Genomic DNA, 21,510 nt, shown 5'->3' on the forward strand with positions numbered 1-21,510 from the left:
CAGAAGCTGGAGAAGGATGTCATTTAAGCAGGTCAGGGACAGGGACAGAGACTGGCCTCTGACCACCCTGAAGTGTAGGCATCATCAGAGACTGAAGTATTGCTCTCTCCAGATCAGTACTCTCCTCAGTGGTTGAGCCAGGTAGTAAATAAATCTTGATGAGGACACCACTTCATGGTTCCCCTCTATCCAGGGTACAGGGCCATCTGATGAAGAAAGTCTTATGGTTATACTCAATGGGAGAGAATCCAAAAACCACGGTCCTGAGCATCACTGGGACGAGGCCTTGGAGGGCCGTCCTTGCTCGGTGCGTGGTGTCTACTTCTCTTTCCTTTGTCACTGAAGTATCATTTTCCTTCTGCTCTCTTGCTAAGCTGGATTTCCTTCAGCTCTGGGGCTTCTGTTCAATGTCATCTGCATTTCCAAGCTAAGGAGGTTGATAACTTGGTCCTCAATTGTGCAGTCTCTCTTTCCTCTTCTTTGACCAAGAGGTCAAGTTCATGCATGTAAAGACCTCTCCCAAGTCCAGGGCTGGTTCTGGGCATCAGAGGACTGGCTCAGTTAGTTTGCTGACTCAGCCCTGGAAAGTGCTAGCACCCTGCTCATGGTCAATCTCTTCCTTCTGGGCACCAGGACCATGGGGGTTAGATATAAGAAAAATTATAGAAGCAGAAAGTACTTCTGAGTCCCAGGGCTACCATTTATAAATCATGTGATCTTAGGAAAGTTGGTTCATAAAATATGAGACTCTCTTCATTCATGAAGTGAGACTGAACTGGATGTGGTGGTTCACTCCTATAATCCTAGCAGTCTGGGAGGCTGAGGCAGGTGGACTGCTTGAGCTCAGGAGTTCGAGACTAGTCTGAGCAAGAGCTAAAAAATCTCTAAGAAAATAGCTAGGCGTTATGGGGGGTGCTTGTAGTTCCAGCTACTTGGGAGGCTTAGGCAAGAGGATTGCTTGAGATCAAGAGTTTGAGGTTGCTGTGAGCTATGACTTCATAGCACTCTACCCAGGGTGACAAAATGAGACTTTATCTCAGAAAAACAAAACAAAACAAACATAAAGTCAGACTGATGTTCTGTGTTCTGTGCATTTGAGGGGTCAAATTATGAGGACAGTCTGCCTTCCTCAGGTAAGATAATGTGCCCTTTCCCCTTCCTGTGGGAGACTTGATCCATCTTGTTTAATTTTGAGGTTGGAGTGGGGTTGCCAATCAACTCCATCTAGCCACAGGACTGGGCATTGGACTAATTTGGACCAATCAAACTCCTATACTGACTGGTCCAGGAATATGCATGTGACCCAAGATAGACCAATCAGATTCCTTCCCTAGGACTTTTCCCACCTTAGCTGGGGGAGAATCATTTTCTTCTCATTCTCAACACGTGGTTGTTAGATTATAAATCCGAAGCTGCCTGTGATCTGTTCTTCCAACATCTGAGTAAAGTAGTTTCTGATTTGCTTACACTAGTTTCAACTGGGTTCTGTCACTGTAACTTGCAATGACAAAGTACTGAAGAAAATACTACTTTCTGATGCTTTTATAACAATAATAATAAGAGCTACTTTTATTGCATGCCTGCTATTTGCCAAACTCTGTGCCAAGCACTTCCACCTATTAGCTCATGATTTACTCCTGTCTGTGGTTATTTGTGTGCCTAGTGGCACTCCACGATCACACTAAACTCCTTGAGGTTGTTTTGTCTCAGCATAGACCAGAGCACTCAGCTAGGTGCTGGTCCTGCACTGGGAACATGGTAGCCCCTTGGTGGGCCCCACTGGACTTAGCATCCATTGTGAGGTGAATCTGGTGGTCAATGCAGCCAATTCTACAGGTCTGTAGAGTTGGCCCTCTGGCCAGGGGTTGGCTGGCACTGATCTTCATGGGGTGGCATAGAAGTGGGAGGGGTCCCTGTTCCTGCTCATCTTGCAAGCTCCAGCCTCAGCCTCTCCTTTCCTCTGCAGCCTTTCCTATTATTATCTTATTTTTATTTATTTATTTATTTTTTTTTTTGTAGAGACAAAGTCTCACTGTACCGCCCTCGGGTAGAGTGCTGTGGCGTCACACGGCTCACAGCAACCTCTAACTCTTGGGCTTACGCGATTCTCTTGCCTCAGCCTCCCGAGCAGCTGGGACTACAGGCGCCCGCCACAACACCCGGCTATTTTTTTGTTGCAGTTTGGCCGGGGCCAGGTTTGAACCCGCCACCCTCGGCATATGGGGCCGGTGCCCTACTCACTGAGCCACAGGCGCCTCCCCCTATTATTATCTTAATAGCTGCCTTTAGAATTCCTTCTGGGGGCTGGGGAAAGGGGGAAATGAGGAAGTTGCTGTAAGCCCCCTGGGGTGAAGGTGGGACCTTCCTGGAGCTCCGGCTGGCTTGTAGAGGAGAAGTGGCCTCAGTGCTGGACTGGAGGGTGGACAGGGGAGCTGGAAGTCAGGAGAGCAGAGAGGGGAACAGTGCAGAGAGGATCCAAACTCAGGATGGGGTGTAAGGTGTGGGGGGCGGGGGGGACCATGGCCATCCTGGCACTGGCTCCTCAGTGTCCAGCACATCTCACTATTTTTTAAGAAGAGAAAACCTGGCATTTGTATAGGTAATAAAAAAATGTCTCAAATTTGAATTCTTTTCTTCTACAGCTAGAAATATCCAGAATGTTGCATGTGCATTAAAATGGTGAATTGAATGAGGGGAGCACTGGTTTTGAAAGTGACTACAGCTCTCCACTGTGTAAAGCCCTTTCAGGATATCTTATTGCTGTTTAGTTCCCATTTTCCAGGTTTTTAGCGAGGGTAAGGAGCTTTTCAAAGATTCATGTGGCCCCAGAGCCACTTGGGCCCCCTGCAGTTCCAGAGGGCCCCATGGCATCCTTTTACAAAGAAGAAGGTTAAAGGTTGAGGGGAGGGGCGGGGAGCAGAAGAGGGAGGGGTTCCCAGGCCCTGTGCTCAGCACTCCCCTCTTTTTGCCTCCCCTCCCATTTTCTTTCTTAGGCTGGCTCCATTCTCTTAGGGCCTGACCTGTCAACCTTGGAGAATGTGTTGTCATCAGGCCTTCTTTCCACTGGTGTCCTCCCTGGAGAGACCCAAGGCAATGAATGGAGGAGCCTTGTCTCTTGTCCCTGCCCCACCCCCAGGGGAATAGTATTTGAGGCTAAGGGCAGCAGGCGGTGTGGGCCCTGTCTCACTTCATACTGCATGGGAGCACTTTCCCTTTGCTCCTGTCTTGCAAACGCTACTGGAAAGGTCAGCCTTGCCTTGCTGCCTAGTGAGCTCTTTAAGGAGTTGGCCTAATGACTGAAGAAAGTGGGAGCTATAGAAGGTTGCATGCAGGAGAGGGGCATGGCTCCCCCAAGCATGTTTTCACTGGTAGCAAGTCATAGAGGTCATGATAATGACAACAAGGCTGACCCCTACCAAGAGCCCACTCTGAGCCATGCACTGTATACCATTTACAGATGAAGGAAACAAGGGTAAGGAATTGGCCAAGGTCACCCAGCTGGCAGGTGACTAAGTCAGAGCCACCTCATTTGGCCGCAAATCTCTCTCCAATTGTTTCAGACACGTTTGATTCATTTCCTGGCAGTAGCTCAGTGAGGCTAGTGCTACAATCCCCATCTACAGATGAGAAAACTGAGGGAGAATGGTGGAACCAGGACATGCTAATGTTCTGCAAGGTTTTTGCTTCTCTCAGCTACCCATGGAAGGGAGAAGGTCTGGGCAAAGAAGGAATACGTTCCTTTATGAGAAATAAGACTTGCTTCTGGGAAGAGGGATCTTAGGGGAAGCCTTAGCCTTGACATTCCTGGGCTAAGCCTCAGGGCTCCATATATACCTTGATCATGAGCACTTCATCTGTTGTGATTTGTCTGTTCTGCCACAGGGTCAGCATGTATACACTATACAACTCCTGGAGTTATGTGGCATAAACCTGGGGGGGTCCCATCTTGCAGACCATGAGACTGTGTACAGTGGTGGCCACGTGCGAGGGCTTGGCCCACAAGCAGTGGGGTTTAGATCTAGTCTCTGCTACTTTGTGGAAGCTTTGTTTTTCTTCTTGAGCCCATTTCCTCATTTGTAAGTGGAGATGGAATTGCATGAGTTAGCAAACCATGTATAGCTTGTTACACAGAGCCTGGTACCATCGAGGCCTGCATATATTTGTTTCTTAAACTTCCATCTCCCTGCCTGGACTTGAGGGCAGGCAGGGGCCCTGTCTAATTCATTCTTGTGTCCCTATACCTGGCCTGTCCTGGCAATGGAGGGACTGGGGCCCATTTCCCAAGGGACTGGAGGAATGAGGCTGAGGGAGGTGAGTGTATTTGGGGGACACTGGGGCGCCAGGCCCTGTCTGGCATCACCACTGATTTCCCAGCAGTCTGGGGCCTGAGCTGAGTTTCTTTGCCTTCCCAGCACCTTCCCTGCCTCCAGTGTACATCTTCCATGAGAAGAGTTCCTTCAAGCAGAGGGTGAAACTGGTGGGCACAGGCTGGATTCCAGCAGAGACACGTGTTTCATTCAGCCTGCACCATGACTTAACATTCTTTAAAATTGGTTGCCAATATTTTACAATTTGGAGAGTTCACCTAGAAACGTGGATTTCCAGCTATTCTTGAAAAAAATCAAAAGCTCTCACAGCCCTGAGCCCTCAGTACCTAGCTGTTGTGGAGCAGCAGCTGTCCCTTTGTGCTGGGCATGTGTCCAGTTTGCCACCAAATCCACCTGGTCTAACTCCTTCCCTCATGTTGCCTGTCCTTTCCCTGGTGAACCAGCCACCCTTGGCTCTTTGGAGCTCCCAAGTGGCCAGTCCCAGTGACCTCTGAGGTCTCAGTCTGACAAATCATGACTGTGCCAGGGTCTTGTCTGTGGAATGGGTGTGCCTTGCTTGAGCGAACCTGCAGGAGAGAGGTGCCTTCCAGACCTGCCCGCAGCGATCACGACAAAGCCTCCTGTGTAGCCATCTGCCCACTTGCTCTTCCTCCCCCTGCCTCCTTCAGCCAGCGAGGCTGCTGCCTTGTTTTGGGACACAAACATACACACATTATTAGAACCCCAGATCAAAGGCGGCGTCCCACAGCCTGCCTCTCAATGGTCCCTTTGTGCAGGCGGAAGCCTGCGAGAGAGTTAGAATCCAGGCAGAAAGGGGGGCTGTGGAGGGGGGATCAGTACAAAGATACTTGTCACCCGGAGAAGTCCGCAGAAATGATGTTAAAAGAGTGCCAGGTGGAGGATATACCCCAGCTCGCTGTTGGAAAATGTGATTGGAGAATTCTCAGTTCTGCAGAGAAGAAGAAAACACCCGTCCATTGTGGTCTCAGAGGAAAGGGAGGATAGTGGCCGGGGGCAATGGGCAGCAGCCTCCATTTGCCTTCCTGTCCTCATTGGGGGTGGGTGTAATACTGTCAAAGACTTCTTGGAACCGTAACGTGGTAATGACCTTCTCTTGGGCACAGTCATAGAAACGATATGATGTGGGGCCAGGGGCTTGGGGAAGGGCCAGAGACACCATGGGGGCAGTGTCACTTCTGGCCAGATGACCTGTTTGTTCAGCCATTCAGGCTTACAGGAAATGTTTCTAAAGCCCCTACTGTGTGCCAGGCACAGAGAGATGGACTTGGGGCCAGGCCCTCGAGTGAGGCGTGGGTGTTGTAATCGGCATGGCAGAGGGAGGGGATCTGCAGAGCACCCCTAGGCTGCATGCCCCAGCATTTCACACACGTTGTCTCATTTATCTCTGGGGCTGGTTTGAACAAAGACGTGCTTTGAGAGTTCAGAAGCGGAGCCAGGAAGCCTGCCTGTTGTGGGATGTGGAACGGGGTGGTGGGCAGGTAAGAGGAGGGTTTTCTAGGAGGGCAATGGGATTAAGAGGCTGCTGAGGTGCAGTGAGGAGCAGGAGATGGGGTGTTGGTGGCAACACAGGGTACTTGCCTCTCTCGAAACTGCAGAGCCCCAGGGCTCTCTCCTTGGCCCTCTCCTTTCCTCTGTCCATACTCACATCCCAGGGGGGTCTCATCCCATGCATTGGGCTTTAAATCCCACCCATGTGCATATGACAGCTGGGCTCACTTCTGTAGGCTCATGGATCCAGCTGCTCACTTGATCCCACTGTTCAGAAACTCAACGGGCCTCTCAGAGTATCGTGTTCAAAACAGAGCTTGTGTGTCCTCTCCAGGTAGACCAGCTCCACCCACAGGCTTCTTCACCTCGGTCAATGGCAGCTCCATTGCTCAGACCCAAGACCTTGGCACCTTCCTTGGTTCCTCTTTTTTTCTCCCACCCTATGTCCAGAGTAATCCTGTCACCTCTAATTCCAGATGCTTCAGCATCCAGCTTCTTTCACCTGCTCCCCTGCTATCACTGTGGTCTGAGCCCCCATCTTCTCAGACCTGGTCTCCCACCATCGCCCCGTGACCTATACCCTCTTCCCCACCCAGCAGCCCCAGTTGCTCCAGTCTGGACTCTTCGCTAATGGCTCCCATCTTTCATGAGGAAAGCTGAAGCCTTTGCTGTGGCCCACAAGTGTTTCAAGATCTGGCCTTGTCACCTGCAATCACATCTTCTCCCATCTTCTCCCCAAACCCCCGTCTCTGTGTCAGAGCCAGTGGCTTCTTTGCTGTCCCCACAACACTCACAGCATATCCCTACCTCAGGGCCTTTGCACCTGCTCCTTCTGCCTGAACCCACTTTCTCTTGACATCCTTGTGGCTCCTGTCTTCATTTTCAAGTCCTTGTTCAGAGGGTACCCTCTCTGATCTGTCTTTCTAAAACTTTCACCTCCTGCCCTGATACTTCTTTCTCTTTCCCACTTGTTTCTCCCCTCCCCCAGACACACCATATATATATATATATATATATATATTTTTTTTTTTTTTTTTTTTTTTGTCGGGACAGAGTTCTACCCTATGCCCTGATCAGAGGGCAATGGCACTGTAGCTTACTGCAACCTCAGACTCGGGCTGTGGGCATCCTGCTGCCTCAGCCTCCAAATCCGCTGGGATTACAGGCACTCGCTGTGGTGCCCGGCTGGGTTTTTCCATTTTTTTTCATGAGTCAGGGTCTCACTGTTGCTCAGATAAGCCTCGAACTCCTGAGCTCAAGCAATCCTCTCGCCTCAGCCTCCCACAGTGCTGGGATTACAGGTGTGAGCCACCGCGCCTGGCTGACACGCCATATATTCCACTGACTTATTTATTTATTGTCTGTCTTCCCCACTAGAATGTAAGCTTTATCAGAACAATTATTTTTGTCTGTGCTGTGGACACAAGCACCCGGTATAAATTAGGCCCCCCGCAAATCTTCACTGAATGACACTGTTAATAAAAGAGTAACATCTTTGGTTCCCTCCATCCTGACATCTGTCTCCCTCTCCTGCTCACTGTTGCTATACTCAGTGTAAAGGCAAGCTACATAACCCTGCTAGCTGCTGCGGGAGGTTCACTTTCCAGAGCCTTGAAGGGTGTGTGTCTTGTAGACCAACAGCGCCGGCCTCACCTGGGAGCTCGTTGGAAATGAAGATTCCAAGACTGTACTCACCCTGCCTTTTCACAGGATCCCAGTGGAATCGTAGGCACATGAAATTCCAAGGAGCCCTCCTCTAGGCGCTCCGCCTCCAGCCCAAGAAAGAGGGACTAGGGGTCTTTCAGGGACCCAAGGTCAGGACATACTGGCAATATTGGGAACTAAACAGCCTATCTATGTGTCTCTGTTGGTGTGGTTACTATCTCTGCTTCTGTCTAGTGGACCCTACTCCTATTTCTCTCTGCTTATTTATCAGCCCATGGGAACCCCAAGCTCTAGCCCCTGGGACTATAGAGCCCTCCAGCTTTAGAGACAACCAGGAAGTGAACCCCAGGCCCTGGGCCTTTCTGTTCAAATTCTACAAAGAGGCCTTGATTGGTCAGACTTGTGGGCCAGGCATCCAATCAGCTGTGGTCCAGGAGTGAAGGGGCAATGGGTGATATGTTACTAACATGGGCGTAGGCGCCACCCTGAAGTTGTGTTCTTTGTGATGGAAAGAGGAAGAGGAGGAAGCCATGCTAGAAGGAAAGGCATGGGATACAGAAAAATTAACTATGACCTTTGCTACCTTGATTTCTTTTCCTTTATTACTTGACTGGTGGCCTTAGAAAGTCCATGTACCAATAGGGAGCCTCAAGGATAGGTCCACTTGCTCAGAGGCCTGTATCTGGACAAATAATACATCTTAAAACACATTATGGCGGTGCCTGTGGCTCAAAGGAGTAAGGCGCTGGCCCCAAATACTGGAGATGGTGGGTTCAAACCCAGCCCTGGCCAAAAACTGCAAAAACAAACAAACAAACAAACAAAAAACCACATTAAATGTACACTACAGACGCATGTGGGTGCTCTCCTTCAGGGAGCTTTTCACACTAGCTCTGTCCTCACTTGCTAGTCTAGGCCCCTGGAATTAAGACTTAGAATTTCAGATTGGAGGAAACCTTAGGAATCATCTGGTCCAGTATTTCCCAAAGCATGTTTCATCAGCACTTGTTTTCATTGGAACTTTCCAAAAAGGGTTCCCTGATCTAGTAAGTTTAAGAAACCCTGGTTCCCATGTCCCCTTCTTGGCCACTTCATGAAGGCTCTGACAAGTCCTGCAGAAAAACAACTTGTCTCTTGGCTAAGCCAGGGTGGCCTAACGTTTCTCATGGAGCTCCTTCTTTCTTTCACATAAAAATAATCTCAGAGAACCAATGCTAATCTGCCTGGGTCTTCCTTCTGTTGTATGGATGGGGAGACTGAGTATGGTTGTCAGGCCTAGGTGGGATGCCCTTGACTGAGAAATGAAGGCCCACGAAGACAGAGATTTCTTTCTCTCTTTTGTAAATGAAGTCTGAAAATAGTCAGAGACTGGTGCCGTGACTAGGAGTGCGTCTCAGCGTGGCTGCGGCAGAGTGGAGGGGCAGCGCTGGGAAGGAGAGCAGGACTCCTGATGGCTTTCTCCCTCCTCTGCCTCACCAGGGAAGCCTGTGTTCTGAACTTGCAAAAACACCCAGACCCAGGAGGAGTTGACAGCACAAAAATTCAATTCATTTTGACCAACATTTAGAGGGGATTCAAGCAGCTGTCTTCTGAGGACTCTTTCTTTTAGGACCCAAACAGAGTGGCTTGGGGACCCCATCCATTGTTCTGGGGGAAGCCCCCTTCCCCCGCCTCCTCTCACTGGTAGCCTCTCCCTCCTACCCTTTCTCCTGCGGACATCTCCATTCTGAAGATCGTCCGTGACCTGTTGCCTGTGTGGGGCTGTCTTTCTTATTCCTTCCTTCTGTCCTGTGCCACTGACCCAGGGATGTAGTTAAGATTTTGCCAAGGACGTGAAGGAACAGAGGGAGATCACAGCACAGAGCCAAGCAGGTGACAATTGGTCTTTGGATGTTGGAGCTCATCACCCTCCCTGGATGGGCCCTCTTAGGCCTGTATTATGACATCTTCTCATGCTGTTTCCCTTGAGACTTTTCTCTTCCTGTCCCTCCAAAATGCCTGATACATTCGCATGCAAAGCAGTTTAACTCTCCCCTCCTCACTCAAACCAGGCTTCCAGGCCCCTTAGCAATGCCAAAACTCACCAGGGAACTATGAAATGAAGCCACTCCAGGGACCTTGGAGGAACCCATGGAGACTTGGAAGCTAATTTTTTCCGTAGTGCGTCCCAGATCTTATTCTTGGCAGCCTTCCCCTCTTCTACTGACCATAGCACATCTCTTGGCTGAGGTAGGGTAGGGTGGGGTTCTTTCCATCTACAGCACTGGGGCACTGCCATTTTGGGTATGCATCCAGTGATCCAAGTCAGGTGAGACCCCTAGACTCAAGTTCTACGAGGGAAACTTAGCTTTATCATTAAAAAATAAGCAGAGGTATGGGGGGGAGGGGGAAACATTGGCAGTTCAGAGCAGAGAAGAGCTCTTCAGGTTGGCAGGTCAAGAAGGGCTTCTCCTGGGAAGTGGCATTTGAAGGGGGCCAGATCAGGTGGCTTAACTTGGAGACAAGTGTGGGGGCAGTCAACCAGGGTGATGTGGTTTAAAAAAAAATCTCCAAGTTCTACATCTGACAGATTTCACCTAAACCAGTTTTGCTAAATCTTAAGCCCCATGAAACCTGTTTCTGTTATAATCTCTCTCTCTTATCTCTTCCTTGCCTTCCTTTCCCTTCTCCTCCCCCAAAGGATGGGAAATCTTCAAAGAAAAAGATGTGTCACTGTTAAGTATACAGCCCAAGAATGGGCCAGATAAATTATTAAAACACATAAAGACAGTGAGTCACGGGGTGGGAAGCCCTTGGAGGCTGAGTAGCCACCCCAGGTGGACAGCATGCTGGTGGCCCCTAGGGAGCCCCTTGGCTGAGTCCTGGACAGCCTAACATTTCACCACAAGGCCCACCCAGGGCCAGGTGGGATGGGGGGTGGGGGTGGTCACAATTCCAATAGCAGCAAAGTTTCAGGCACCTACTGGGTTGGGACATGCCATGGTGAAGAGGGAGGGGAGCCTTTGTGTCCGGCCTGGACATTTGGGATTTGCTCCCCTCAAGACTCAAACTGCTAACTGCGGAGTTTTAGTTCTTGCTTTTATCTCTTTTTGAACTGTAAAAAGAAATTCCCTAGGGGTGGAGGGGATACTTTTTTTCTCATGAAAGAAGAAAGCCACGACCGGTTTAAGAAAGTAACCAACTTTCTAAGGACTGTGAGAAAGAACTCTGAGAGTTTTGCTTTGATTTAGATGTATCCTAGCACTTGTGTGTGTGTGTGTGTGTGTGTGTGTGTGTGTGTGAAGCCCATATGAATTCCCTTCCCTTTGTGGGGGTCTGAAGAAAGGCTCCCACTCTGATTCAGACACTAAAAGCCCTGCCTTCCTCCTACTTCTGGCCCCACAATTCTGCTCAACCTTTTCATTTCCCTACAGCGCAGGGGTTCTCACTTTACCACTCTGCCCCATTTGGGGCTGGGTGCTGCTTTATTGTGGGGGGCTGTCTCGTGCATAGTAGGATGTGTAGCAGCAACCTTGACTTCTCTACTGACTATTTGTCTCCAGACATTGCCAAATGTCTCCTGGGGTGCGTGGGGGAGGAGACAAACTGGCCTGCTATCAGCTCTTTATGTGATGGAAAGAAGAAGAATTTCCACCACCTGGAAAGAAGAAGAATTTCCGCCACCGTAGCTGACGTTGCCCTCTACCTTATCATACTATTTACTCATTCATTGTGATTATTATTTTTTGCTTGTCTTCTCCTGCTCCAGGAGAGTGTGAGCTGCATGAGAGTGGCAGTTGTCTATTTTATTCACTGATGTATCTTAAGGGCCTTGTCACATAGCATTTATTTCCACATGAGGAACTCTCTCTAATGATAATATGTTGGACTGGGACTTTGTTGGGACTACCTGATATAGTGGAATAGCGAAAACAACCATGGGCAATGAAATCAGCAGATTCAGGTTCAGTTCCAAATTGTACCCCTGGCTAGCTGTGTGACCTCGGGCAAGTGACTTTACCACTCTGAGTCTAATAGGTTCCCTCCTTTCTATAGTGAGTCTGCATCAGAGAGTGGCTCTACATGATATGGGATGATGACTGAAATATAGCAGGTACTGAATAAAAAACTGCAACATAAAAATGACAACGGTAATATTTTTTTCTCCTGGTCCCAGCGCTCCACAAATTAAACCACCCTGCCAACAGTGTTCATGTACCTGCTTATAAGATTAGCCTTCATTTCCACCAGAAAGGGTGTGCAAAAAAGGAACCTTAGAGGATGAAAGTAAGACACTGTTGGATGAAGGGATTTGTGACTCTGGAGGCCGCAAGTTCCCAGTGTCCTTTGGAGACGGGGAGATACCCCAGAGCTGTGCTGCCTAATACAGTAGCCACTAGCCACTAGCCACACGACCACTGTAACATGGCTAGTCTGGGTTGCCTGGGTTGGGATGTTTTAAGTGTAAATAAATTACACACTGAATTTTAAAGATCCTGAATATCTCATTATATGTCAAAATTATAATATGTTGGCTATATATGTTTCCTCACTATCTATGGGGATTGGTTCCAGGACTCCCTCTGATCCTAAACTCCTCACATACTAAACCCCTCATATAAAATGTTCTGTAGGATTTGCATTTAACCTGCACACATCCTCCCATTTACTTAAATCATCTCTAGATTACTTATAACACATAATACAATGTAAATGCTTTGTAAATAGCTGTTATGCTGATTTTTAAAATTTGTATTATCTCTTATTGTTGGATTTTTTTTTTTAAGAATATTTTTGATCCTGGTTGAAGCTGGAGATGCAGATAGGGAAGGCTGATTGTATTGGGTTACATAAAATCTATTATTCTTATTAATTTCATCTATTCCTTCCTCCCTCCCTCCCTTCCTTCCTTCCTTCCTTCCTTTCTGCAGAGCCTCAAGCTGTCACCCTAGGTAGAGTGCTATAGCATCACAGCTCACAGCAACCTCCAACTCGTGGGCTCAAGCGAGTCTTCTGCCTCTGCTTCCCAAGTAGCTGGGACTACAGGCGTCCGCCACAACACCCGGCTATTTTTTGGTTGCAGCCGTCATTGTTGTTTGGCGGCCCGGGCTGGATTCGAACCCGCCAGCTCAGGTGTATGTGGCTGGCGCCTTAGCCGCTTAAGCCACAGGCACGGAGCCTCATCTGTTTCTTTATACTTTGTAAAAACGTGGCTGGTAGAAAATTTAAAATTACAAATACAGCTCACATGATATCTCTATCAGACAGCACTGCTCTATGGAGTCACAAAAAGGGCAGAATTGAGCTTCCATTTTACAGATCGTAAAACTGAGGCTTACACAGGGAATTCACTCCAAAGGCAGGGCTGGTCTGCTCACCCTGAGCTGGAGTTTTCCCTTCCCAACCAGCTTGGTCCGAGGATGAGCTTCGCACAGGCCCGCGGTGTCTCCAGCAGAGCAGGCATTCTCTCCCAGAACCACAAAGGTGGGGTGGAACCCCTTGATGTCGCCCTCCCCTCTGCGGAGACCTCCCCAGACAAAACAAACAAGCCCTGGGTCTGGCGAACTGCAGCGGGGAGCGGAAACCAGCGAAGATCAAAGACCCAGCGGTTACCCCCTTCCGGGCCGCGCAGCTTGGCAGCGCGCCTCCACCGACCGGGCGGGCACCCACGGTCCCCGGACCTGGAGATCCAAGCGAGTGATGACTCGGGATTTTTGGACACTTGTCACCGCCAGGCCCCAGGCCCCACACTGGCCCCAGGTGCGGTGGGGGGGCTTCTCCTGGACTTCCAAATAAAAATGTGGATGGGTCGCAGAGGCAGGGGGGGCACGCGGCGGGTACTGAACATTTTATGCAGAAGGCAGGCTGTGGGAAGACTGGGACGGTGTAATGCAGCAGGCAGCAGGCAGCTCAGGTCTTCTCTCCTGACCACAGTTTCCCCACCTGTAAATTGGAGCCTTCAAGTCTTGCCGGGCACACTTCGAGGAAATGCAGAGCTGAGGGAAGGCACAGTTCTGTTAGCTGGGGAACCAGGTGTCCCTACGGAAGGTAGAACCCAAGTGGGTGTCTGTCCCAATACGCCTCCTGCACTCAGCCTCCTCACTCGGGTCCCCAACCCCGGCCCCTGGCCGCAGATCGCAGCCCCGCGCACAGCGCGATGTTGTGCCCCTCCCGCGCTGAGCCTCGCCCCGCCCCTCCCGAAGACCCCGCCCCCAGCCCGCCCCCTCCGCGGACCGCCTCGCCTTTGATGCGCCGCACCCGGCCAATGGGCGCGCGGGGAGGCGCGGGCCGCGGCGGCGGGCTGGGGGCTCGGCGCGCCGGGGCGTCAGTCGGGCCGCGGCGACGGCGGCAGGAGCGCGTCCCGGCGCCGCCTCGGGCTCCGCTGGGCTCTAGGACTGCTCCCGGAGGAGGGGAGCGTGGCGAAGCGCAAGGCCGACGGGCCGGGCGCATGGCTTAGGGACGCCCCCGCCCGCCGCTCCCCCAGCATGGGGAAACTTCACTCCAAGCCGGGTCAGTGCCCCAGCCCGCGCGGCGGCCCCTGTCCCCCGCGCCCTCACCACTGCGATTGCTAACTCTCTCCTTTTCCTTTCTTTCCGGCTCCCGCCGCCGCCGCCGCCGCTGCCGCCGCGCGATGGTGCCTACAGCCGCCGTGTGCAAGCGCAGGGAAAGCCCAGAAGGTAGGGGCGCGCGGGGCACGGACCCCGGGGATGGGCTGGGAAACACCGCAGACGGCGGCCGAATGGCCCAGTCAGCCGATCTTATTATCAGGGCCACCCTCAGCCCTCAACTCCGGTCATCGGTTCCCCAAACCTGGTTCCGGAACAGCCTTTGAGTCCCCACTGTTGCTCCCACTCCGTGGTCCTGCGCTCCAGTGCTGAGCCTCAGCTGCCCCCGCCCGCATCCCTTCCCTCCACGCTCCCTGCGCCCCCTCTTCAGACCCTCATGCACCTCCCCACCGGGACCCTGAGCCCCTCTTTCAGGCTCCCAGCGCCTTTTTCCGAGATCTTGGCTCCTGTGCCCACTGCGCCCCCTTCCTGACCCTCAGCCTTCTCCTCCGCAGTCCTGGCCTCCAGCGATCCCTCTTCTGGCCCCCACGCCCCTCCTCCTGGGGGCCTTTTACTCCTCTTGTCCCCTTCTGGATCCTTGCTCTTGGGACTTCTTTGAACCCCCTTCTCCTTATTACCTGCATCCCTGCCTTGGATGATCCTTCCCAGTTCTCTGAACACTCCCCTCCCACCCAGCCCCAGATGCCCGTGCCCTCCCTCAGCCCTCTACCACCCCTAGGTCTCCTCGCTTTCTCACTTTTGGCCCGAGGGCCAGTCTCAAGGGCTTCATGTTGTCCCCGCCCCAGGTGACAGCTTCGCGGTGAGCGCTGCCTGGGCTCGGAAGGGCATCGAGGAGTGGGTCGGAAGGCAGCGCTGTCCGGGCGGCGTCTCCGGACCCCGACAGCTGCGGTTGGCGGGCAACGTTGGTCCAGGCACCCGGGTATGATCCCCATCCTGCCGCAGCCTCTCACCCTCTGGCAGCCTCAGTCTCCATACCTACTCACCTCAACTTTTAGACCCTACTGCACAGCTTTTAAGTCTAAAAAATCCGTTCTCAGCTGCACCCTGCCCCATAAACGTGACAGGCACCCTTCTTCCGGGACTTAAAAGCAGGCTGGCACCAGTCTCCTGCCCAGTTGGGGACATAGGGCTATCTGCGGGAAGAGGTCCTAGGTGAGTAGGTAATGCAGGTCCAGTTGATGGGGAAACTTGGCAGTGCTGGAGGGATTGGGGAGCCTGTCTGGCTCCTTGTTCTGGCAGCCAGCATTCAAAGGTAGAGTTGGAGGGGAGCTAGGGAGACAGGGGAGGCGTTAGGGGCTTCTGGGTGGAGGGCAGGGTTGTGCTGGCCCCAGGATCTTGTGTTTGCCTGAATGTGTTCCCACTGGCTGTGGCAATCATCAGTGCCACCTGTCCAGAAACCCAGATTGAGCAGGCTGCCTTCTGGGTGGCATAACTTGGCAGTGAGGTCTGGCAGACCCCTTACTTGGCCCACAAGCAGAGAGAGAGGCTCATTTTATCATAGGCTGGGCCCATCCCAGAGCCTTCATCCAATGGGTCCCCAAGGTTGGACTGGTTCTCGGAGGAGCAGTACGTGTGATGGGAATGAGTGAGTCCACCCCCAGCTCCTGGCCCGGGACTGGTGTTCACAGATGTCCTGTGAGCTCCAGAACTCTGCACGGGGCTTTCAGGTGGTCTGCGTGGAACTCTCACAAGCCGAGGATCAAAGGATGAATCAACTTTTTGATGTGACATTTAATTTTTTTTTTTTTTTTTAACTTAGAGGGGGAGCAGACTGAGTCTCGGGTCTGGTTAGTTCTTTGGTCTTGAACGTGGGTTGGGGAGAGGCCAGTGGAGTCTTCAGATGTCTGTGTATATTTGGGTGGTGGGACCTGGCAGGTCACTTGCAGGGACTGGGGTGGGAGGTGGGCCTGTGGATAAAGTCACCTCCTGGTGTGGATGAAATAGCCTCTGCATTTGAGAGGAGCGTCCCTCTCCTCCTCTACCACCACTGCTTAGCTGGGGCTTTCTCTTCTTCATTCCTATTCATGTGTTGGCTGGGTTGGAATTGGGGCTGCTATCCCCTAGTAAAGGTCAAAACTTGGTGGGGAGGCACTGCCATTGAGACCCTTTAAAAATAGAACTATAACCTTCCCTTCTTCCTCCACCATTTCTAGTTTTTGATCTACTTATTTATTTAAAAGCCAATGAAAATGATCCAATTTAGCCACATGAACAAATGCATTGCAGCTCCAGGCAGAGGCCAACTGAGTGGGTTTCCATTAATCAAGTTTTGGGTTTTTTCAGCCTGTTTATTTTTACAAAGTATTCCTGCAGAATGACATTTATTTGCAGTCCCTTTTTTCCCCCTTTACTAAACTGCTGGGCAGCTTGCTCCGTGCTAGAGGGGAAACTTGAAATACTGTGAGGGCTTACTTCAATTGACTTTTATCTTCAAAGCCATAACAAATGTTACCCGCATGTTTTTGGTGGGTCTCCTTGGCATTCAGTCTGGGAGGATGGGAGGGAGGAGGAAAGGAGAGGAAAACAAAAGTCTGTCGTTTTTAATTAAATAGTAGTGTTCCCAGCAAGAGGAATGTGAGCCAGTAAAAGTTGCCATTGGGGGAAGTGAGGGGTGGGAAGGGGGCCCCAGCTTAAGTCTGTGGCTTTGGTGAAGTCACGGAATTTTGTTGCCTGGTTTCTTCCTCCAGCTGAGGACAGCATGGGATATGCTCGCCCCTCTCCCTCCCATGTCTCCTCTCTCGTAGAAACACTGAGAGGTCATTAATGTTGGTTCAAAGCACTTTTGAAGATGTGAGGCACTGAGCCATTGGGTGACATGTGTCAGGTGGTTGGAGGGTGGACACCAATTAAAAAAAAAAACATTAAAGATGTTAAGGGGGAAACCTCTGCCTTCTTGAGGATTGTTCTTGGGGATGAGGATTCGGATACCTGGGTTCTTTTTAGCCTTGGCCCCAGATGGCCCAGCTAGTGAGTCTGCAGATATGGGGATAGCAAGTCCACTGAGGGGGAGTACAAGAGAGCTGGGGCCTTGAAGTAGTTGCAGGTGGTACCTGGAAGAATATTTTTAAATCTTCATAGTTATCTATTTTATTTTTTTTGACCAGGAAGTAACTTTGACATCAAACCCGTGATTTCACAGATATTATTGCTTAGGATGAAGCTAAAAGAGATAGTCCAATCTAAAGTCAATTCTGAGAAAAATATTTAGTGTGAGTGGTTGGAATTGTGAACATGGGAATGGAGTGCCCATGGTGCCGAGATGCTGAATCGGATATCCATGGGCAGCCCTCACTCTAGTTCAATTTTCCTGATTGCCACCAGCACCAAGAGGGACCCGGCAGGTTCTTCTGTGAGACCATCAGGGTGTAGAGTGTGAGCCCCACGGTCTGCAGGGGCCCCGGGGCTGGCAGGAATCCTCCAACCAGTGCTATGCCCATTTGGGGGATGCCCTCTTTCTCTAGTCCTTTACCTGGCCTGTCACCAAGGTGGCTGGGGACAACAGGCATCATTGTTATTGCAATGATGATTACTGTTTATTATGTGTGCAGCACTTTGTTTACATTTATCTTAAGCTTCCCTGTAACCTGCTAAAGCTGACAGCCAGCTGGTGCAGACTGTGTTTTTCTCCCTTTCTGGAGCACTTTCTAGGAGAAGGGAAGTTGTGTGGAGAAGCCCTGTCCCAGAGCCTTGAGAAGGTGCTGCCTTGCGCTAATTCCTGGAGAGCTGGTGCGCCGATCAGCTGCCCAGTGCTTTGAGATGAGCTGGTAAGGGGCAGGCAGCGCACCTGCTTGCCTTCCTCCTCCCTGACAGGGTTGGAGAAGCTTGATAAATGTTCTGGGTGGGTCCGAGTTGAATGCGAGGTCCTAGGGCAGCAATTTTCCTAGGTGGAGACTCACAGGATATGTATTAAAGGGCCGTGGCATTAGGAAGGTTGAGAACCACTGTCCTAGGGTGTGAGAGGGTGACCACACAGACATTAAAGTAAGCCTGCAGTCTTAAATACAGACATAAATGAGGTCAGGCTCTGTCATGATTCGTTGTTGCCTTGTGCAAGTTATTTTATCTTCGGCTACCTCCGTTAGCTCATCTACAAAATGGGTATAATAATATCCTCATCTCTGGCAGGATTATGGCAGATAATTCTTCAAAGAGAGTAAAACCTGGGATGGAAGTTATTGGGAGGTTCACTGAGGCATTTGTTGTAGAGGTGGAAATTGGGGCTCCCGAGCAGGGAGTGGTAGGGCCAGAGGCTCTCTGCTCCTCACCCCTTACGTGGAAGGACATAGGCTGAAGCCTGAGCTTCTGCCCTTTCCATGGGGCCATGGTGAAATCCAAGGGAGTGTGAGCTCCTGGGAGTCTTACCAGCAATGTGAATGAAGACCAGTAAACTGAGTGCCCTGCATTTACCAGACAGAGTCAAGGAAGGCGGCTAAACACAGTGATCTTGGAGACACTGGGAACATTTGCAGCAACAGGCAGTTACAGGGGAAACCAGTGAAAAATAGAACGTAATGAATATAAACCTTAATAGATGGAGGGAATAGCATAATGGATGCAGGTGGCAGGTAAGAAAACAGTCGGAAAGGCAGGACCTGTGTTCTTCCATACACACTCCTGGGGGCGTGTGTGCATATGTGAATGTGCATAGCCAGATTTAAAACAGTCCCCTCCCCACCCTCCCACCCCCACCCCTTGGGTTGACCCTTTTGTTCTTTTATAGCTGAGCTGCCTTGGTGCAGGCGAGTCTGCCTCTGGATCAAAGGCGGCTGCCAGGCAGTTTGGTAATTTGATTAGGGGACACCTAGTGCATTTTGATATTTAGGGAAGATTAGGAGGGTGCAGGCCCTATTGGAGCTTGCGGGACGCGTGGAGCTGGGTGACAGGCTTGGAGGCTGGCCCAGCTGCTGCTGACCGAGTGCCAGATTCCAAGGGAATTACCCTTGAATGATACCAGTTGGCACAATTAAAAGGCTCCATGTCTTCACAATATGGAAAGTGTTAGGCTTCTTTACGTGGTTTCAAAGCTATGTGCTGGGAGGTGGACTTGACATTTGAGGTAGAGCATAAATATTTGGTGTTTCAGAATTAAAAGATGATTTGTTTTGGGGAAGGGCTCAGGGTGGAGGCGTTTGGGCCTCTGCTCACCGGTGTCTTTGAGTTCTCCATGGAGAGTCCCTGCCCACAGGCACCCAGGGCCGCTTCATAGCCAGCCTGGATGCTTTCTTTCCTCGTGGGGAATGGGAGGCAGAGACCAGGACAGCTTGAGTTGGGCAGAGTACCAGGTAGGACTTCTAATTTTCCGTGGGTCTATGTCCCTCAGGATGGGTGGGTGGCAAAGACATCACCTTCTTAACACTTTAATGCATCTTTAAGATGTGGTCTCTGGCACAGACTTTGAGGAGTATCTTGGCCTCCCTTTGAAACTTTCTTCTTAGAAAAGGTGGCTGGATCTGCGTGAGCCAGGCTGTGTATGTGATCTGTTCCCAAGAATTCAGGGAATAGATGCTATTCACGTTTTGGTAGGAAATCCAGGGACAGTCTAATCCAGGAGGCATCCAGTGTGTGTCCTGCAAGGTCCTAGAACTTGGGGGATGTTTCCTTCTCTTGTCCAGTGAGGATGTTGGAAGTGAGGAGGCCGGGTGGGGATGGAAGGATAGACAGTGTTCCTATTTATACCAGGACGCTCAGACGTCCTCTCAGGGACCAAATTGTCCTCTTGCAAGCTGAAAACATCAAGGCCGAAATGTGACAACAAAAGGATCACTTTCTGAGTCAAAATTCTTCCCTGGGGCTTCCCCAGGGCACAGAGTAGGCACTTCCCATGCTTCAAGTGATGGATGGATATAAGGAAAGAAAGGAAGGAAGGAAAGAAAGAAGATGAGGTCACCACTCCACCCTCCCTTTCCTGAGTCCCTCTGCCCCATCAGCTTCTCCCCTTTATTCCTTCTTCCAAGACCCACTGTCCAGAGTGGGAGAGTAGAACCAGGCCTTTTCTTTCAAGTGCTTGGCTTAATTAATTACTGTGATTGACTTATTCTCAATATTGAATTGTTGTTCATTATTAATTAGCAATTCCCTCACTGTGCTGGGACCGGGGGTACAGCAGAGAATGAAGGAGACATTGTCCCCGTCCGCCTGTGGCTTGCAGCCTGACAATGGTGATGAAGCAGCAAGCGCCCAGGCACGATTGCGGGCTCTGACCCTGGGCAGGATGTGCTAGAGAACCCCGGGCTGCCAAGGCCCCAGGCTTGCTGCTGCCCTTGGGAGAGAGGGTGGTTGGGCTTGGGAGGAGGCCTCCGTGTGAAATTGGGCCAGGTGGTTGAAAGGGACTGTGGGCCTCAAGTGGCTTTGCAGCCTGTGGGGACTGGAAGTTCTTCCTGGAAAGCCCCACATCTTGGTGGCCATGTTTTAGCTCCCTGTCCCCCTGGACAGGTGTGGGTGGAGAAGCGTAGGCAGTCAGTGTGCTGCCCTGGTGGCATAACGGGGACTTGACAGCATCACCCAGCCATGGTGGCCCCACTGTGATGTTGGAGGAGGTCAGCTGTGGAGCTCAAGGCTCACTGTGGTGAGTATGGAGGACCTGAGAGGAGGGATTGGCTGCTCAAGGGCCAGGGGACAAGAGGCAGTGACGAGCCATCCCCAGCAGTGGGAAAAACCACCCCTTGTGCTGGCTTACCAGAGCTGTCCGAGAAAGGGTGTGCAGAGTGACTGTGGTCACTCTGTCTGTGGTCGAGGGGCTAGTGCAGGGTCCACTGGAGAGTCAGGTGCCCCAGAGTCCCCCAGCCCCTGGGTTCCTGCAGCCACGTTAGGTAGCTGTGGATTCACAATGGGCTTTGGGGTAGAAACTTTGGAATTTTTAGGTCACTCGTTGGATTCCAGAGCAGGCACTTCCGGCTGCCTCCCGACTTCCCTCTCCTCACACATGTTCCTTTAGTGGCTCTTGTCTCTCACAGACATTCTTTCTCTTCCTCCCTCCTCCCTCCCCCTCCCTTCTCCTCTCCCCCTCCCTCTCCTCCTCTCCCCGAGGAAGGAAAAAAATCCAGTCTCTCACAAACAAAATATCTGCCATTCCATCGGAGGGAGAACTGAGGCAGGAGCCCAGAATATCCTGGAAGAAACGCCAGGGAGAGCTGAAGGCCTCAGTTGTTTAATCTGGAAGGAAGACTTTGATGTCACCCTGCTCCATTTATCCTGGGAAGCTGCCTGCCCCTTTACGGCTTCAGCCTTTCTGCATGAAGAATGGCCCAGCTCCTTCAGGGGCTGGATCAGAGCCCGATCACTCCCTGAAGGGCAGCCTGGTGATGTTGCTGCTGCTGCCAAGCCCAGGTGGGGTGGAGAACCTTCTCTAAACAAGCACTTCCAGAGACATAAGTAATTCTTTGATAGCTTCCTGGGAAGGCAGAGGAGCCTGTTTATCCATGTGGGCAGCAGTCATGGGGCTGTGAGAGGAAAGCCTCAGGTCC

The 21,510-nt window shown here is 51.2% G+C and overlaps 1 protein-coding gene across 1 annotated transcript in view; it reads left to right on the top strand.

The window, feature by feature from the left end:
• Positions 1–13,748: 13,748 nt before the first annotated feature.
• NKD1 (NKD inhibitor of WNT signaling pathway 1) overlaps positions 13,749–21,510 on the top strand; it is an 81,481-nt gene continuing 73,719 nt past the window's right edge. Inside the window, exons 1-3 of the mRNA XM_053582160.1 lie at positions 13,749–13,991; positions 14,126–14,158; positions 14,833–14,966. Coding sequence (XP_053438135.1) covers positions 13,967–13,991; positions 14,126–14,158; positions 14,833–14,966 — 192 coding nt within the window. The 5' untranslated portion in view covers positions 13,749–13,966. The remainder of the gene's footprint in view (positions 13,992–14,125; positions 14,159–14,832; positions 14,967–21,510) is intronic.

The sequence above is a fragment of the Nycticebus coucang genome, chromosome 2, assembly GCF_027406575.1.
Source record: "Nycticebus coucang isolate mNycCou1 chromosome 2, mNycCou1.pri, whole genome shotgun sequence".
Classification (NCBI taxonomy): domain Eukaryota; kingdom Metazoa; phylum Chordata; class Mammalia; order Primates; family Lorisidae; genus Nycticebus; species Nycticebus coucang.